This window comes from Ursus americanus, chromosome 24, assembly GCF_024610735.1.
Source record: "Ursus americanus isolate L20-20 chromosome 24, mUrsAme1.1.p, whole genome shotgun sequence".
NCBI lineage: Eukaryota > Metazoa > Chordata > Mammalia > Carnivora > Ursidae > Ursus > Ursus americanus.
Genome location: NC_142150.1, coordinates 9,003,635 through 9,017,929, shown reverse-complemented (window position 1 = coordinate 9,017,929; position 14,295 = coordinate 9,003,635). Strand labels below are relative to the sequence as shown.

The 14,295-nt window shown below is 47.4% G+C and overlaps 1 protein-coding gene across 3 annotated transcripts in view; it reads right to left on the bottom strand.

Moving 5' to 3' along the window:
• Positions 1-14,295, bottom strand: part of NAV2 (neuron navigator 2) — a 382,986-nt gene that overhangs the window by 37,116 nt on the left and 331,575 nt on the right. For all 3 annotated transcript variants that reach the window (XM_045808618.2, XM_087855343.1, XM_087855344.1), the window contains 5 exons: positions 10,822-10,874; positions 6,063-6,086; positions 5,879-5,953; positions 1,343-1,426; positions 685-796 (listed from right to left, as the gene is read on the bottom strand). In XM_045808618.2, the coding sequence (XP_045664574.1) occupies positions 685-796; positions 1,343-1,426; positions 5,879-5,953; positions 6,063-6,086; positions 10,822-10,874 (348 nt within the window). The remainder of the gene's footprint in view (positions 1-684; positions 797-1,342; positions 1,427-5,878; positions 5,954-6,062; positions 6,087-10,821; positions 10,875-14,295) is intronic.

Below are 14,295 nucleotides of genomic sequence, written 5' to 3'. Positions count from 1 at the left end.
AAGCATAGAACTAAACCCGCAGCCTACTCTTTAAGAACACTGGTTGCAGAGTCAGAGACCTGGGTTCTAGTCCCACTTCTGTATCTTACTACCCTGTGACCTCTGGACGGGACTCTCGCCCCTGCAACTCAGTGGTCATATCAGCCCAGAGTGGAGAGGACCAGCATCACACTCATAAGGTTGTCATGGAAGGAAAATGAGATAATGAATCATTTATAACACCAGCTGAGTGCGTAGAACACAGTGAGTGTCCCATGCTGTCCCTGTGACTTCTACCATCACCATTAATATCACTGCGGCAGGAGGGAACTCACCCTCACAGCCCCATTCTCCCCCAGGTAAGACACACAAGCATAAAGCAATCTACTCAGAAGCACTTCCCTGGACGAACACAGGATGCTCATTTCAGGCTGGCCCGTGTCCACAGGTAAATATCAGAGCATGGTAAGGACACAGGTGCAATTAAGTGAAACACTTTTGATAGCTTGCCAATAGAAATAGATTTTCTTCCATTTTTGAGATACATCAGGGAAGAGGCTGAGCTGGAAGAGGCCTGGAGTTACGGACTGAAAGTGTCTGCCTCCCACAACCCATCTGACTGACATGGACACACACCCCAGGGCAGGGAGGCTGTGTCCCATGTTGTCAGGGGAGGGTTCCTAAGGCTGCTCATCCTTTCTTTACCTTTGCAGTTGAGCTCCGGTGTGTTAATGACCCCATTAATGGCAGCCTGGGCAGCTGCGTTCTGTTTCTTCAGCAGCTCGATGGTTTTCCTTAACTCATTCAGTTCTGAATCCTGAGGAACAGCAAGAAATACTGGTCATCCTACAATCATCCTGGACAGAGTTCAAAGGAATTGCAACTCGGTTTTAGCACAGGAGCATAGGAAACAAAGGAGTTCCACAAAACTTCTGTCCCGTGCGTTAGGTCGGTCAATTTTCAACGGGCATAGAAGCACACAAAAGCGGCAGAAATAGGGGCGCCTGGGTGGCTCAGTCGGTTAGGAGTCTGCCTTCAGCTCAGGTCATGATCCCAGGGTCCTGGGATTGAGCCCCACGTTGGGCACCCTGCTCAGTGGGGAGCCTGCTTCTCTCTCTCTCAAATAAATAAAATCTTAAAAAAAAAAAAAAAAGCAGCAGAAATAGGACTGTGAGATGTGTCCCTGATGCTGCTGTCACTCCACCAGCCCCCATCTGGGTCATATTTGCACCCAACAGAACGCAATTCTTTATGATTTGATTCCAAGAGTTCAGATACACAAAAATCTATACCATTCTCCGGAACAAAAGAGAGTCTGATTTTGAGGATTGCTGTTGATTCTAAGCAGGGAAGAGTGCTTTACCTTTTGCTCAGCTGTCATGGTCAAACTCTGGAGCCTGATTGTCATGTTTCCAAGACTCTGTTCAAAGGCTGCCACCAGGTGAGCCTGGAGGAGGAAAGACACAGCCTTGGTTAGATTACCTTGCAAGGCAAGAGGGCCTAATGGGTGCTGGGTCTTAAAGGCTAAAATCCTCATTGGGGCCACTGAGTTAGCTCCCATCTAATGCTTCAGCCCCTGGAGCCCCACTCCCACCTCTCTCTGAGATGGAGTCACTCCAGCTTATCGAATCCTTAAAAATCCTGAGCTGCTTTCCACCGCAGGTCTTTTATACCTGCTTTCCCTTCTGCCTGCAATGCTCTTTCCTCACTGCCTTCCTGTCTGATTTTTATACATCCTTCTCAAGAGATCTCAGTTCATGACTTCATGACACCCCCAGATGGGCTGGTTCCCTCATGTTCACTCTCAAAAGCATGTGGACTGCTGGTCTATGTGCATTTCGGTGTCACAGTTAGAGACACATGTACTCTTGCAACTGCTGCTGCATGTCTGTCTCCTCTGCTCCCCTGCGCTTTGCTCACCAAGTGCCAAGCTCACAGGAGAGGCTCATGTCGAGCATGTTTGTAGAATGGATGAACAAAGTGGTTGGCATATTTTGCTTGTTATAATCCTGCTTAATAAAAAGCCACTGAAAGGCCCATCTGCTACCTCCTTGGAGAAACCTTCCCCTGTTCCTCCAGGGAGGTATGACTTTCCCCCAAGGCCCCTCTGTACTTTTATACACCTCTGTTAGAACACAACATCAGACACACCACTCTTTCATATAGTACTATAAGATATCTTGAAAAATGCTGCCAATTATAATTAAAATGTGCATCCCACTTTCAGAGATGTTAAAATGTAGGGGAAAAAAATGTATCTTAGAATTGAGAAATGGGAAGCTTTTCTGTCTGTCCCTTTCTCTGCAACCCTCTCAAGGACAAGATGCAACCTTGTGTCCTAACACGAAGCCTCAACCTTCCTCCATTGGTTGGTTGACTGAGGGTCCTGATAATACAGTTAAAACCAAGAATAAAGAATGGACAAGAGAGCTAATCCTATTGACTGCAGTTTCTCCATCTATAGAATGGGTGCAATATCTATTTTCCTCCAGGGTTATTGTGAGCATTAAGTGAAACTATACAGGTGAATATAGGTCTATAAACCTAGAAATGAACGGACACTGTGGAGAAAGGAAAGGAAGAGGTTTGGGATTGAGAAAGTGACAAAAGATAGGATGAGAACACGGGGGGGGAAGATCAAGAAAGGGTTCTAGGAGAGGAGTGGGCAGATGGAGGAGAAAGAGAAGTGCCAGCAGAGGAAATGTGAGTCCTGGGAGGAGGGAGAAGTGAGACTGATCATGTGGTACGTAACATTCTAGAGGAAAAGAGGACTGATGTACTCAGTGAAGAATCAGTGAGGGAACAACCAGGGGACAGGTGGGACATTGTCCTGGGTCGTGAGGAGGGTCAGCGGACAGTTGGAGAGACTGGAGAAGTAAGTCAGAGGCCTCTGTCACTAGACTTCATCAAACTGCACCAGTTGAGGATAAGACATTTCTAGCATAAACTGCTGGCTCTTTTTGCCAACAGCTGTAGGAGTTAGCAGGGAGCAGGACCTCTTGTAATCAAAATGTTAAGAGGACTGCCCAGTTTCTTTCTGATTGCATGCTCTCTCCCTATTAAAAATCGAGAAAATGCTGTTGCATTTTGCAATCAAGAGATATGTTTTAGTTTAGTTTGCCCGGGAGAATATGGCAGAACCAAAGCCAATCAATTCAAGACAGTTTACATTGTGGATGAAGGAAACAGGGCCAGGGCAAGGATGTTGAAAAGAATTACTGCTGACCTTGCATTTCAAAGGAACGCCAAGGTCAAATTTAAATGACCGAATTTCCATTTATTTCAATTCTTTGATTGCCACCCAGGATTCTATTTATGGGCACTCATACTTTCTATTCGCTTAAAAAGAAAAACCTGACCCCAAGAAGACTGCTATTGAGAAAGTGTTTTTGCAGACGGAAGAAGCCATATTTGTTCTGAAGAACCAGAGGTTTGCATTCTGCTGTCGAGAGAAAGGACTGACTTTGGGTCATGAGCAACTGTGAAAACACGGGCTGAGAGGCTGTTTGCAGCCTGGTTCAGAGCCACACAGCAGACTTCTTACCAAGTGCCATTCTCACATTCCCAGGAAAACAAACATGAATGGTATAAAAACACCAGAGAAGGTGGCTTTGAGTAGTTTGTCCTAGAAAAACAAACACAGCTTGGCCTGTGAGAAAGATGGCAGACAATAAAACATGTTAGTGCGGCCGGTGGTGTGTGGTAAGACTAAATATTTACTTTCAAACAATACTGGATTCAGTGGCTTTGGTGCGGAGCAAAACATACTTTTGGAATAATAATAATGTAAGAGATCTCACTCTGACTCTTCTGGAACAGAGGGTAGGGCTCCAAATGGCCCAATGTAAGGTCCTTTGGGCAGCACGAGGTCACTGGAGGAATGAACCTAAGATCTTTGATTAGTAAACTAATGACTGTTTGTTGAGTAGTCAGGGACACCAATGGACAGCTGTAATTCTTAACCAGGGGATGACGGTTGCTGTCAAACCTCACACTTGGATTATATCCAGATTGGCTCATTGGGTCTGGGGTTGGTCTTGATTCGAACGGTACCCAGATGAAGACTATTCATAGAAGAATACCTCTGGGGATTTTTTTTTTTTTTTAAAGTAAGATCTAAGCTTCAAAATTCAGACCTCACATCACTTTCTGATGTTCTTTCGATAGCGTTACTGGTGGTGGAAGAAGCAGAGAGAATAAAGAAGGATAATGAAACACACAGTGGCCTGATAAGGGAGGGTGAGAAAAAATTCAAAGACTCCCAGAAATGTGAGAGAACTCAGGAGAATGAACAACAGTGAGAGAAGTTACAAGTTACTGAGCTTGTAATTAAGGTCAAGTACTGCACAAGGCACTTCATATGCAGACTTGAAAGAGAAATGGTTTCCTTCCGTTGACTCAGGCTTCAGCCAGGAACGACCTGGGTAAAACCGCTGGTAAATGACTCATGCGAGTATTGACTCAGCTTCCTGGTCCAGGGAAGACAACCCTTTTGAAGTTGCTTTTCATTTTAATGGCATATTATGGGGCCGTGCAGGCTGCTTTCGGACAGGCTCACACGCGGGTGTTTGTGGTCTCAGACTGGGCTGTGCGCTCCGGGCAGGATGTCTTGCCTCACGGGCATCTTCGCACCTTCCAAAAACCTCAGACTCTGCCCTCTGAATGTCAGCCCTCACCAGCTCACAGCTCTGCAGCGGGGCTACTTTGCAGACCAGAAGTCTCTGCCTCTACTCTGACCGGACCCCTAATCTTATAACCACACCACGGTCAGGAAGCTTCGTGAAGAGCAAACCGAACCACCTCACTGCTCTGCTTAAAACACACTGATAGGGCTCCACTAACTTCAGTAGGAAGCCCAAACTCTCTACCTAAGAGCTGAGAGCCTCCGTGGTGTGTGATGGACCTGTCCCTAGCTTTTCTTTGATGCCTCTCCTCCCCTTTCTCTTCTCCCTTCTACCCTTGCCTCTTCCCTATATCCAAGCCATAGATTCTAATTATACACTGAGCTACTTACGGTTTGTAAATGCACCAAGATCTTCACCCTGGGCTTTCGCACATTTTGTATACTGGTTAGAATGCTGTCCTTCCCATGCATCCTCCCCTATGCAGCATCGCTCGGATGTCACCTCCTCCAGGAAGCCTTTCCTGACTCCCCCCCCCCACACACACACCACGAGACTGAGTTAGGTGCTCCTCCTTACATATTTCCACAACCTTCTCCCTTGATCTCTCTCTTAACAGTTATCATGTCATAGCAAAAGAGTTTTGTCTCTCTGCGGTACCAGAGAAAGCACACTAAGATGACAGTGGCTGTGCTTGCTTTGTTGTTGAACCCACGGTGCCCGAGGCATAGCTGGCACTTAAACAGTTGTTGAATTCAGTGCTGGTTGGCAGCGCTTCCTGAACACGGAACTGTGTATATTATAATTATAGAACAGTCAGCTATTTATTTAGAGCCTTAGATTTCTTTCTCCTCCCCCCCGCCCCCCGCCAAAGATGAAAAGTCTCAGAAAGAGGAGAAAAGGGAAACGAACATTTCTGAGCCCTTCACATATTCCAGTACTGACCCCATGACAACGACAACCCGGAGAGCTGAGGCTTCCCACCCACCATTGCACAGATGAGCCCATGCAGGCTCAGAGGTTAAAGACGCTGCCCGAAGCCTGAGCCAGTGAGAGCCAGAGCGGATGCTCACACTCACGGTCTGAAGCCGTGCCCCTCCCCGCGGTACTGCTCCCGCGGTACTGCTCCCACGGTACTCCTCCCACAGTACTGCTCCTGTAGTGCTCAGGGGCGGGCGGTCTTGACCGCAGGTCAGAAGGGAGCAGGGGCTGCCCCCGCCCATGGCTACCACCCCGCATATCTGTACTCACAGCTACCACCCTGTATCTGTACTCACGTTTGCGGTCAGCTGGGTGGTCAAAGCTGAAACCTTTTCCTGTGAGGCATCCAGCTCCCGCCGCAGTTTGCGAATCTAAAGGTGGCGAGGGACAGAGTTACTTGCTTTAAGAGCCCCAGGTTGAGCGGGGCGAAGGAACGGATAATAGTGAAGGAGGAAATCCAACCAGCAAACGGTTCCTTACCTCTGACTGGCACTTTTCTTCTGGCTGTAAAGAAATCATAAGGGAAGTCAGACAAGTTGGGGAACAAAGAATGGGGCAATGTAGCCTGTGGGGACACCAGATCTGGACGCTTACAGCAGTCCTGAAGGGTGATGAATTTCAAGTGTATTTTTCTGGATAAACTGGTTCATTTAATTTGACCAATGAGAAAGGCCAAATATGAACAGCATATGATTACAAGAAATTAGGAAGAATGAGAACAACACTCCAATTATTTTGGCTGTGAGGAGCCCTCCTGCTCCCGGGTGGAGTTGATAGGTCAGGTGTTCAGGAGAAGGCAGGACGAGAAGGGATGAGCCAGGGTTGGGAGGCCCAAATTTAGCAAATAGAAATACAGGCTTAAGTACATCCCATGCCACAATGGGGACACCTTCTACTAAGGAATTATCGGTCGTTCAGCAGAGTTTCTAATTTGGCTGGGCATTCTGCATGGAATGTGGCGATCCTAGCTGGAGGACTGCTCCTGGGTTAACCGCCGGGTTCATCCCTCCTTCTCTTCTCTCCGAGGCGCTGCCCCAGGAGCAGCAACAGGGCAGGAAGGCCTCCGAAGTGGGGACCCCCCATCCGCCAGCCTGCTGACTCCCCCGGTTGTGAGGACCTTCCTGCTGCCCCACCTCCCGACCCCCAGTTACCTGTGACTCTGGGAGATAAGGGTGAAGCCTGTGGGCTCTCTTACTGGGAGAGTCTCCCATACTGGGACCTGTGTCTGTGGTGACACAGCTACCTGCCAGCCAGAGACTACAAGGCTACCCCTTTCCTCCCATAGGGGGAACCCGCAGCAGGGGGAACCTTTCTTTTGTTCTCTTTGGGTTCTCACAGGGGCCCATAAAAGATGACACCCCCACATTCTGGGCAATGTTGGAAGCGTTCCCACCTTCCGTCCACCCCTCCCTTCACACTTCCCAGGGGTGGGGCAGTGACTTGGGAGCCAGGTAGGCAAGTGAAAATCAGTAAAGACTCTGTTTTGTCCTTGGGTCCTAGATGTGTGTCCTAATCCACTGCTACTAGTGATAAACCTGTTATTTTAAAAAAATCAGCATCTGACTCTGGTGTCGACTTCTCAATTAGCTCAGAATGCAGAGCGGTAGGATTCATTATACCCTGCAGACCCTACACCCATCAGCAGCGGCAGGTGGGGGCTGGTTCCTGTCTGATCTCCCTTGGCCCCCTGCTCCCCCCCCCCTGCCCTGACTCCTGATGCTGCCCAGGAGGGCCCTCCCTCCGGCTGGCTTCTAACAACAGCAACTGGTTTTTAGGAATGCTGGGGCCAAACCATTTAATCCTTGCACTAGCCCTACAGAGTAGGTTTGTATTCCTTCTGAGGCACAGAGAGGTCAGACCCTGCCTAATGTCACACAGCTACACCATCTCCTCATCTAAGAAACGTTTTCAGGAGAACACTGGGAGATGTCCTCACAGCTTACTCTTCCCTCTCTGGGAATATTCATCCACCCTTCTTTGTCCGTCTTTGTGTTCGTCACCCGTCAAACGTTCATGGATTTCCTACTATGTGTCAGGTGCTGTGTTAAGAACCTGGGATACAGCTGTGAGCATGACCGCCAAGCTCCTCACCTCATGTAATAAGTGGCACTGGAATGCTTACCAAGTGCCAGAGACTGTTCTAAGCCCTTTCCATTCATTATTCATTTAATCCTCATAACAACCCCGTGTAGGTACTAATACTACTCACATTTTGTACATTAGGAAACTGAGGCACAGGGAGGTGGAACAATCTGCCCATGGTCACAGCTGCTGAGAGGCAGAGCTGGGACTGGACCCAAGGTAGTCTGGCTCTAGAGTCCATGATCTTAATGAGCACATTCTCCTAGTCTTTCACTACAGCTACATTCTCATGGAGGCCTCCCCAAATCAGGCCCCTGACTTCTAAGTCTGACCCAAAGGAGAGAGTTAATGGTGAGAACGTCACGGCGGTCGAATGTTAGGGAGGCTAGTGGAGGTCTGTCAGCGGGCTGAACCATCCATATAGGATGAGCCCCACCTCTAAACACCTGTGTCCAGGGGCCTAACACTCCTTCCCCATACCTCTGCCACCATCCGTCATTCTGCCCACCTGTCTCCAGGGTTGGGCCCCTGTTCTCCACAGCAGCCTGGAAAATCACGTGCTTTGTATCTTACCCCCAGCTGCTGCTACATCTGGGAACTCTAGTGAGGCCGGGAGCCTCCCTCCATTCAGCAGTTTCCCTGGGAACTCAGCTGCTGCCCCTACCGTCCTAGAGCGCCAGTCCAACGCCAGATGTGGCCCCTTAGATGTTCTCGACTTCGAGTGCTGTCTCTGACTTCTCCATGGCAGTTGTTTACCAATATGTTGCCTTTTCTTTCCTTTGTAATTAAAATTACAGGCAATTTTTAGCCAGAATGAGCATTCTTGAATATTCAAGAATTACAGAGTTTCAGGGAAAAAAAAAAACCCTATTATCATCCAATAAAAGCCTTTAGGACACTCAGCCATTAAACAGGCTCTTTGGTCTGCGTTGGTGGCAGCTTAGGAAACCCCAACAATCTCTTTTTAGACAACAAATAAAAACTTGTTCACCTGAACATTTACAAAGGTGGCTGAGAATTCTATCATTGCCAGTGGCTCCTAATAGATAAGGGACCCCACGCTCGTGCTGGGTGGTAGCAGTGTAGTCAGATACAGTTTGGAATCAGCAGACTACTCTAGCATGAAAACATTCAAATAGGCAAATGTTAGACTATTTTTTATAAAAGTCTGCAAAAGTAACCTATTTGCTCAGAGAAAGCACAGGTAAAGGACAGTAAAGGAGAACCTTCGACTCAGTGAATGTCAGATGTTGTGGGCACCCCTGACACCCCCAGGCCCCCGACAGCAAAGACAAAACTGAGAAATACCCAGAATAATGGGGTCATTTGTACAAAGTCACATAGCGAGAAAAAACAAAGATCAGGCCCTGGGTCTCTTGCTATCTAGTTAAACATGGAATTGAAAACTATTCCTAGGTCTTTGGTAATGTGGGAATTTGTATCAACTCAGGAAAAATAATTTGAACTTTCCTGTCCACCCACCAGGAACAGCAGAGCAGAGCTACTGAAAGGCACCTGACCACCTTGCAGTGGCGGGCACGACAGCAGTGGCCAGGACACGCCGGGGATGGCTTCCTACATCTGAATTCTCACAGCGGGAGCAGCTCAGGCTCTTCCCTCTGAGGCTGCTATGCAAGCCAGCCCGTGTTTCACTCTTCCAGTTGTCCTCTCTGTGTTGACAGGAAACTCTGGGAACTCCACTGGGAAAACCAGGGGCCTGGGCACAGCGATGTCTGCCGTAGCTGCTCTGCAGAACGCTGTGACAGCAGAGTCCCACAACTCTAGGTGTCCTTGGGCGCCTATGGCTTCCTCCGTCAGCAGCAGGCTCCCCTCCACCTACATCCCATCCTTGGGCCTTAGCCCAGAGCCTGGCGCAGACGGAGGGCCAGTGAATCCTGCTGAACGGGTGAATCTAGGTTTGCAAGTACCACCTTGGCACCCATGCCGCAGATTTTCTCTCTTGAAGAAAGGACTGAATGCATGGACTAGGTGACAGAAGGTCATCTCTATATGCTTTCTGAGTAGACAGAGGTTTCAATAATCTCTAAGGTTACTATATGTAAAGCCTTTAAAATGAAAAAGCGAGGGTCCTGTGACGACATTTCAGACAAGATGGCTGGCTGAGGGACGAGGTGTTCCGGAGACGGAGGGGCAGGGTGGGTAGGAGCAGAAGAGATCGTGTCAAGGCCCTTCAAGTCAGACCATGTCAGCAATCACTGAAGCCTGTCTGCTTGCTACAGGCCTAAGAAAGAACAGTCAGGCCCTGGTCTCTTTCGCTTGATTCCGGGATGGCCTTTCGCTTCCAAGGGGCTGTATACAGTTTGCCCTGCTATGTATATAGGGCCCAGGAACCTGGCATTACCAAAAAGTGAATTACTAAAACATCTGTCTTCCATGGAATTAAGGGCTAAAGAATCTCTACTTCTCAATTAATAAAATGACTTTTTTTCCTATAGGAATCCCCAAAGTAAAGTTTTCATGCACATAGCTATAAAAACGGCAAGCACCCCTGAACAAATCCAGAACCATATCTGATTACACGTGGTGTTGTTTAGACCACTCATTGATGACAGCCAGCGGTGATGACACCAACATGTGTTCTGTGCTGGGCGCACTGTATTCAGGGCTTCACATGCATTTTCTTACTTCATTCAAGCTTATTTTTTGAACATCTATTATGTGCTGGGCTTTGTTCTAGGCACTAGGAATAAAAAACAGAAAAAGTCCTTGTCCTCAAGGAACTGAGTAGTAGTGAAATGTCATCTTCTTAACACTGGTCCTCACTACAACTCCACAAGGTAGGGGCTGCTATTCTTTCTACTTGACAGATAAACTGAGGCAGACAGAAGTTGTTCAAGGCCTTTCTTTTCTAAGGCTACCAGCAGGTGGCCAAGGCTTCTCACACATTCTAACTAGTTACCACCCAAAGCACAATGCCACTTTAACGAAGGAGTCAGTTCCTGATTTACTGGTTGATACATTATAATCAATAGCTCTTTGTGAATTTCAAATCTTGTTCCCTAATTAATCGAACCCCTTACAATGGACATACTTTCTCTAGGAGAAGCAATTGTATTTTATATTTTATTCTTGACACACTTGATAAAGGAGCCCCAGTTCTCATGGTCATAGCCACACAGCATTGATTTATACTCACTGTAGAATAAATTGATGACGTGCTGGAAACCAAGGAGAGCGAGGATCCGTGAACTATTAAAAAAAAAAAAAAAAGGTGACTTGCACAGCTGGCTACTGTCAAGCCAAAAAGGGAGACAGGAAGAGAAACTCGGGATTGTGGGACACTACCAGGCAACTTAATCTCACCTTGACCCAACTTTTCCTGGTTTGGCAATAGGTCAGAGTCAAATAAGAATTTGCTAAAGGAGTGTCCTTTCCATTATCCCTTTTTTCCCTTACAACCTCTACATACATTTTTCCCCTATGAAAATAATACATGATTACTAAATTAAAAATTTCAAGTACAGAGAAGTGTTAAGAAAACACATTCACTGCCACAGCCTACGTGACTCATAATTCTATCACCCACAGGCAACCTGTGACCTGTTCCGTCCCAGCACATTTTACTCCTTTCTTTTTTTCTAACGTATTCCTTTAGGGTTGAGACAGTGTTGCATCCATGTTTTATACCCCGCTAGCATCTGTCACTTGTGTATGCACAAAGATGAGCTGATGACTATGAACACAGGAGGCTGGCTGTTGGCCACAGTCAACTCATTCCAGACGAACATGCAGAAGAACACTTGTTTGGAAAACATTATCTACTGGAATAGAGATTCTTCTTTTGATTTCTAACCCTGTGTGCAAAATGACAAGCAGGTAGTGTCCCCTTTTCTGTTTCTGACTGGTTCTTTTGACTTAGAACGATCTTCATACCCTTTTTGCACCCCTTCCTGCTCCCAGCCAGTGGAGACATTTTATTATTTTTATATAATTTTAAATCACGGTCTTTTCTAGGACTAAGTAGTCTAACTGACTTCTCTTTCTGGGAACCAGATTCTTTAATGACATTTTCTTAGTAATCTCTCAACAACTTGTTGAAAGACAAAAATATGCCTGCGGAGACATCAGAGACATTTAATTGGGCACAGCTTTCCTGACCACAAGTAGAAGGCTCTACCCCCACAGGAGCTATCCCCTGTGGTCTGAGAGTGGGAGGCTTGGGAATAACTTTCCACGTGCACTAAACGGCTTGCACTTACCACCCAAGAAGTGAACTCAACTTGGATCAGCACTGGGCAGAAGCTACCTGCCCACGAGATATCCGACCAACAGCTCAGCCCACCACCCAGGTGCCTCCACACTGTCTTCCCATAAACCTCCTACTCTTCCTTTCTGTGCTTCTATCCCATTCTGAATTCTGCACTTCTCTCTCGAGCATGCCCTGCCTAGCACTTGGCCTCCTCAGAGTCTCCGCCTGTACAGTTCCCTTTGTTTCGGATACTTCTCATTTCTGCCTGTCCAAATCCCTGGGATCAGCTCGAACAACGCGTCTCCAGGGAGCCTCTCCTCGGTTCCCTGCCTGCCTGCACCAGATGCACTTCCTCCCTCTCTGAACCCACGCAGTTCTTGACTTGCGTGTCCGGCCCTCTTCTCTCCTGGAAGGTGCCTGCTTTTCTGAGGCCATCGCTACACTACCACTCACATCCACCATCCTTAGCAATGTTAGGGTTCTAGATCCTTTCCTCCATTCTGCCATCGGTGACTTCTCTGGCCCAGGCCCCATAAGAAATCAGTTTATAGTGTTAATGGCCAATAATGGCTTTCAGTGTTAATACGTAGACACATTAGCAGACGCCCCTCACGCCGCAACTTAGTGGCCTAATGTTCTAAAGGGATAAGTTACGTTAGCCCCATGACATGGGCAGTAGGGGCAGATGATACTGGAGCCCATCTGGGGGAAGAGACGTGGGTAACATACAGCCACCCTTCAGCTACCCTTTTCCATCACACCACTTGCTCAGCCAGCACAGGGCTGCCACGTGGAACTAGGCTGCTAGAAAATGGAAATTTGTCTCTTCTATCCCTCCAGCTCATACGCACAGACTTACAGACACTGCCCTCAGCAATATCCCAGTGCAGGCCCAGGGCCGCAGGCGATGAGCACATCTGGCAAGCTTCAGTGGAGGTAATTATTTTTCTCTGTAATTAACTCCTCTCACTTGGTAAATAGCAATAGCGAGGCTGTGGTCCAAAGAAAGATTCCTTGATTTCCAGAGTCAAATCCAAACTGAATGTGGCTTGCCTGAACCATTGCAGTGGGCCACGCTCCAAGTGAGCCGAACCAAATCAGAGCCTGGGTTACGTGGCTTGGATACTTGGACAGCAAATTGCGCACGAGACAAAGCAAGAATAGCGAAAGCACTCCCTGTCCCTGTACCTCTAAAATCTGAAGCTACGAGGAACCACACGGACTTGTCCAGGCCATCTCTGCACCGGAGGAATCTGAAATCCAGAGAGGTTAAATGGTCTGCTTCTGGTCACACAGCGTTCAGGAACAGGATCTGCTGACCCGAAGTATGGAGACTGTTTTGCCCTTGAGAGATCTGATTCAGGCGTTTCTGAGAGTTTTGTTTTTGTTTTTGCCTTTTGGTGTGTTTTAGAATGGTTTCCCCAGCCCCTCATCCAACCTACACGGACACAAGCTGGGACTAAATGAGCAAAAAATGCACGTTTGAGAAAATCGTGATTTCACCCCTGCCTCAAACCTCGGTGATTATACATGCATGCTCTAGACAGAATAAAACAACTGGGCATCAGCCAACAAAGCAAGCAAATACCTCTGATGCCACACTTGGCATCTCACGTGTATCTTCAGCTTCCTACGAATCAAAGCACTTTCTCATTTACACTATTGTTGGTGAAGTGATCCTCATCACCAGAGAATTGGTAGGTAATATTCCCAGACAGGGCAGGAGTTTCTACCACTAACACACAAAAGAGTAAGCGAACACCCAGAGAAGCTAAGTGACGTGGCCAAGCACACACAGCTAGTTAGGAGCAGAGAATGTGCGTCTAGGCACGGTATCCTAGTTCTTGCTCCACGATTGGTACTATCAGAAGTCCTACCAGTGAGAAGGAGGCACAGTTCTGATGGCTAATGGACCACCCTCTGAACCAACCGCAAAGGAAGTAGAACTGAAAACAGAGAACACACATGTAAGAAAGCCCAGCTGTGCCCAAGGCAGAGCCAAATATCACGGTAGGACTGAATAGCAAAACAGAGGGCTGAAAATCAAGAGTTTAGGACTGGGTCCTGGCTGCACACAGTCCCCGAGGCACTTCTTTGGGCTCAATTTTGCCATAAACAAAACAGGAATGTAATGGCCCTTGGTGAGAAGGAGAAAACAAAACATGACAATTATAACAATGGCTACCATTGATTGAATACTTACTATAAACCTCTTTCGAAGTCATTTTGCATTAGATGCTTTCCGGGATTTATCCCACCTAATCTTCACTTCAATCCTCTGAAGCAAGTACAATTATTTTCTACCTTTTAATGAACAGGAAATAGGCTAAGCAGGGACAAGTGCCTTCCCCCAAGTCGCTTTGCTAGCAGTAGACATGCCAGGATTTCAATCACAAGTGTAATTCAGGGGCTAGAAACCCA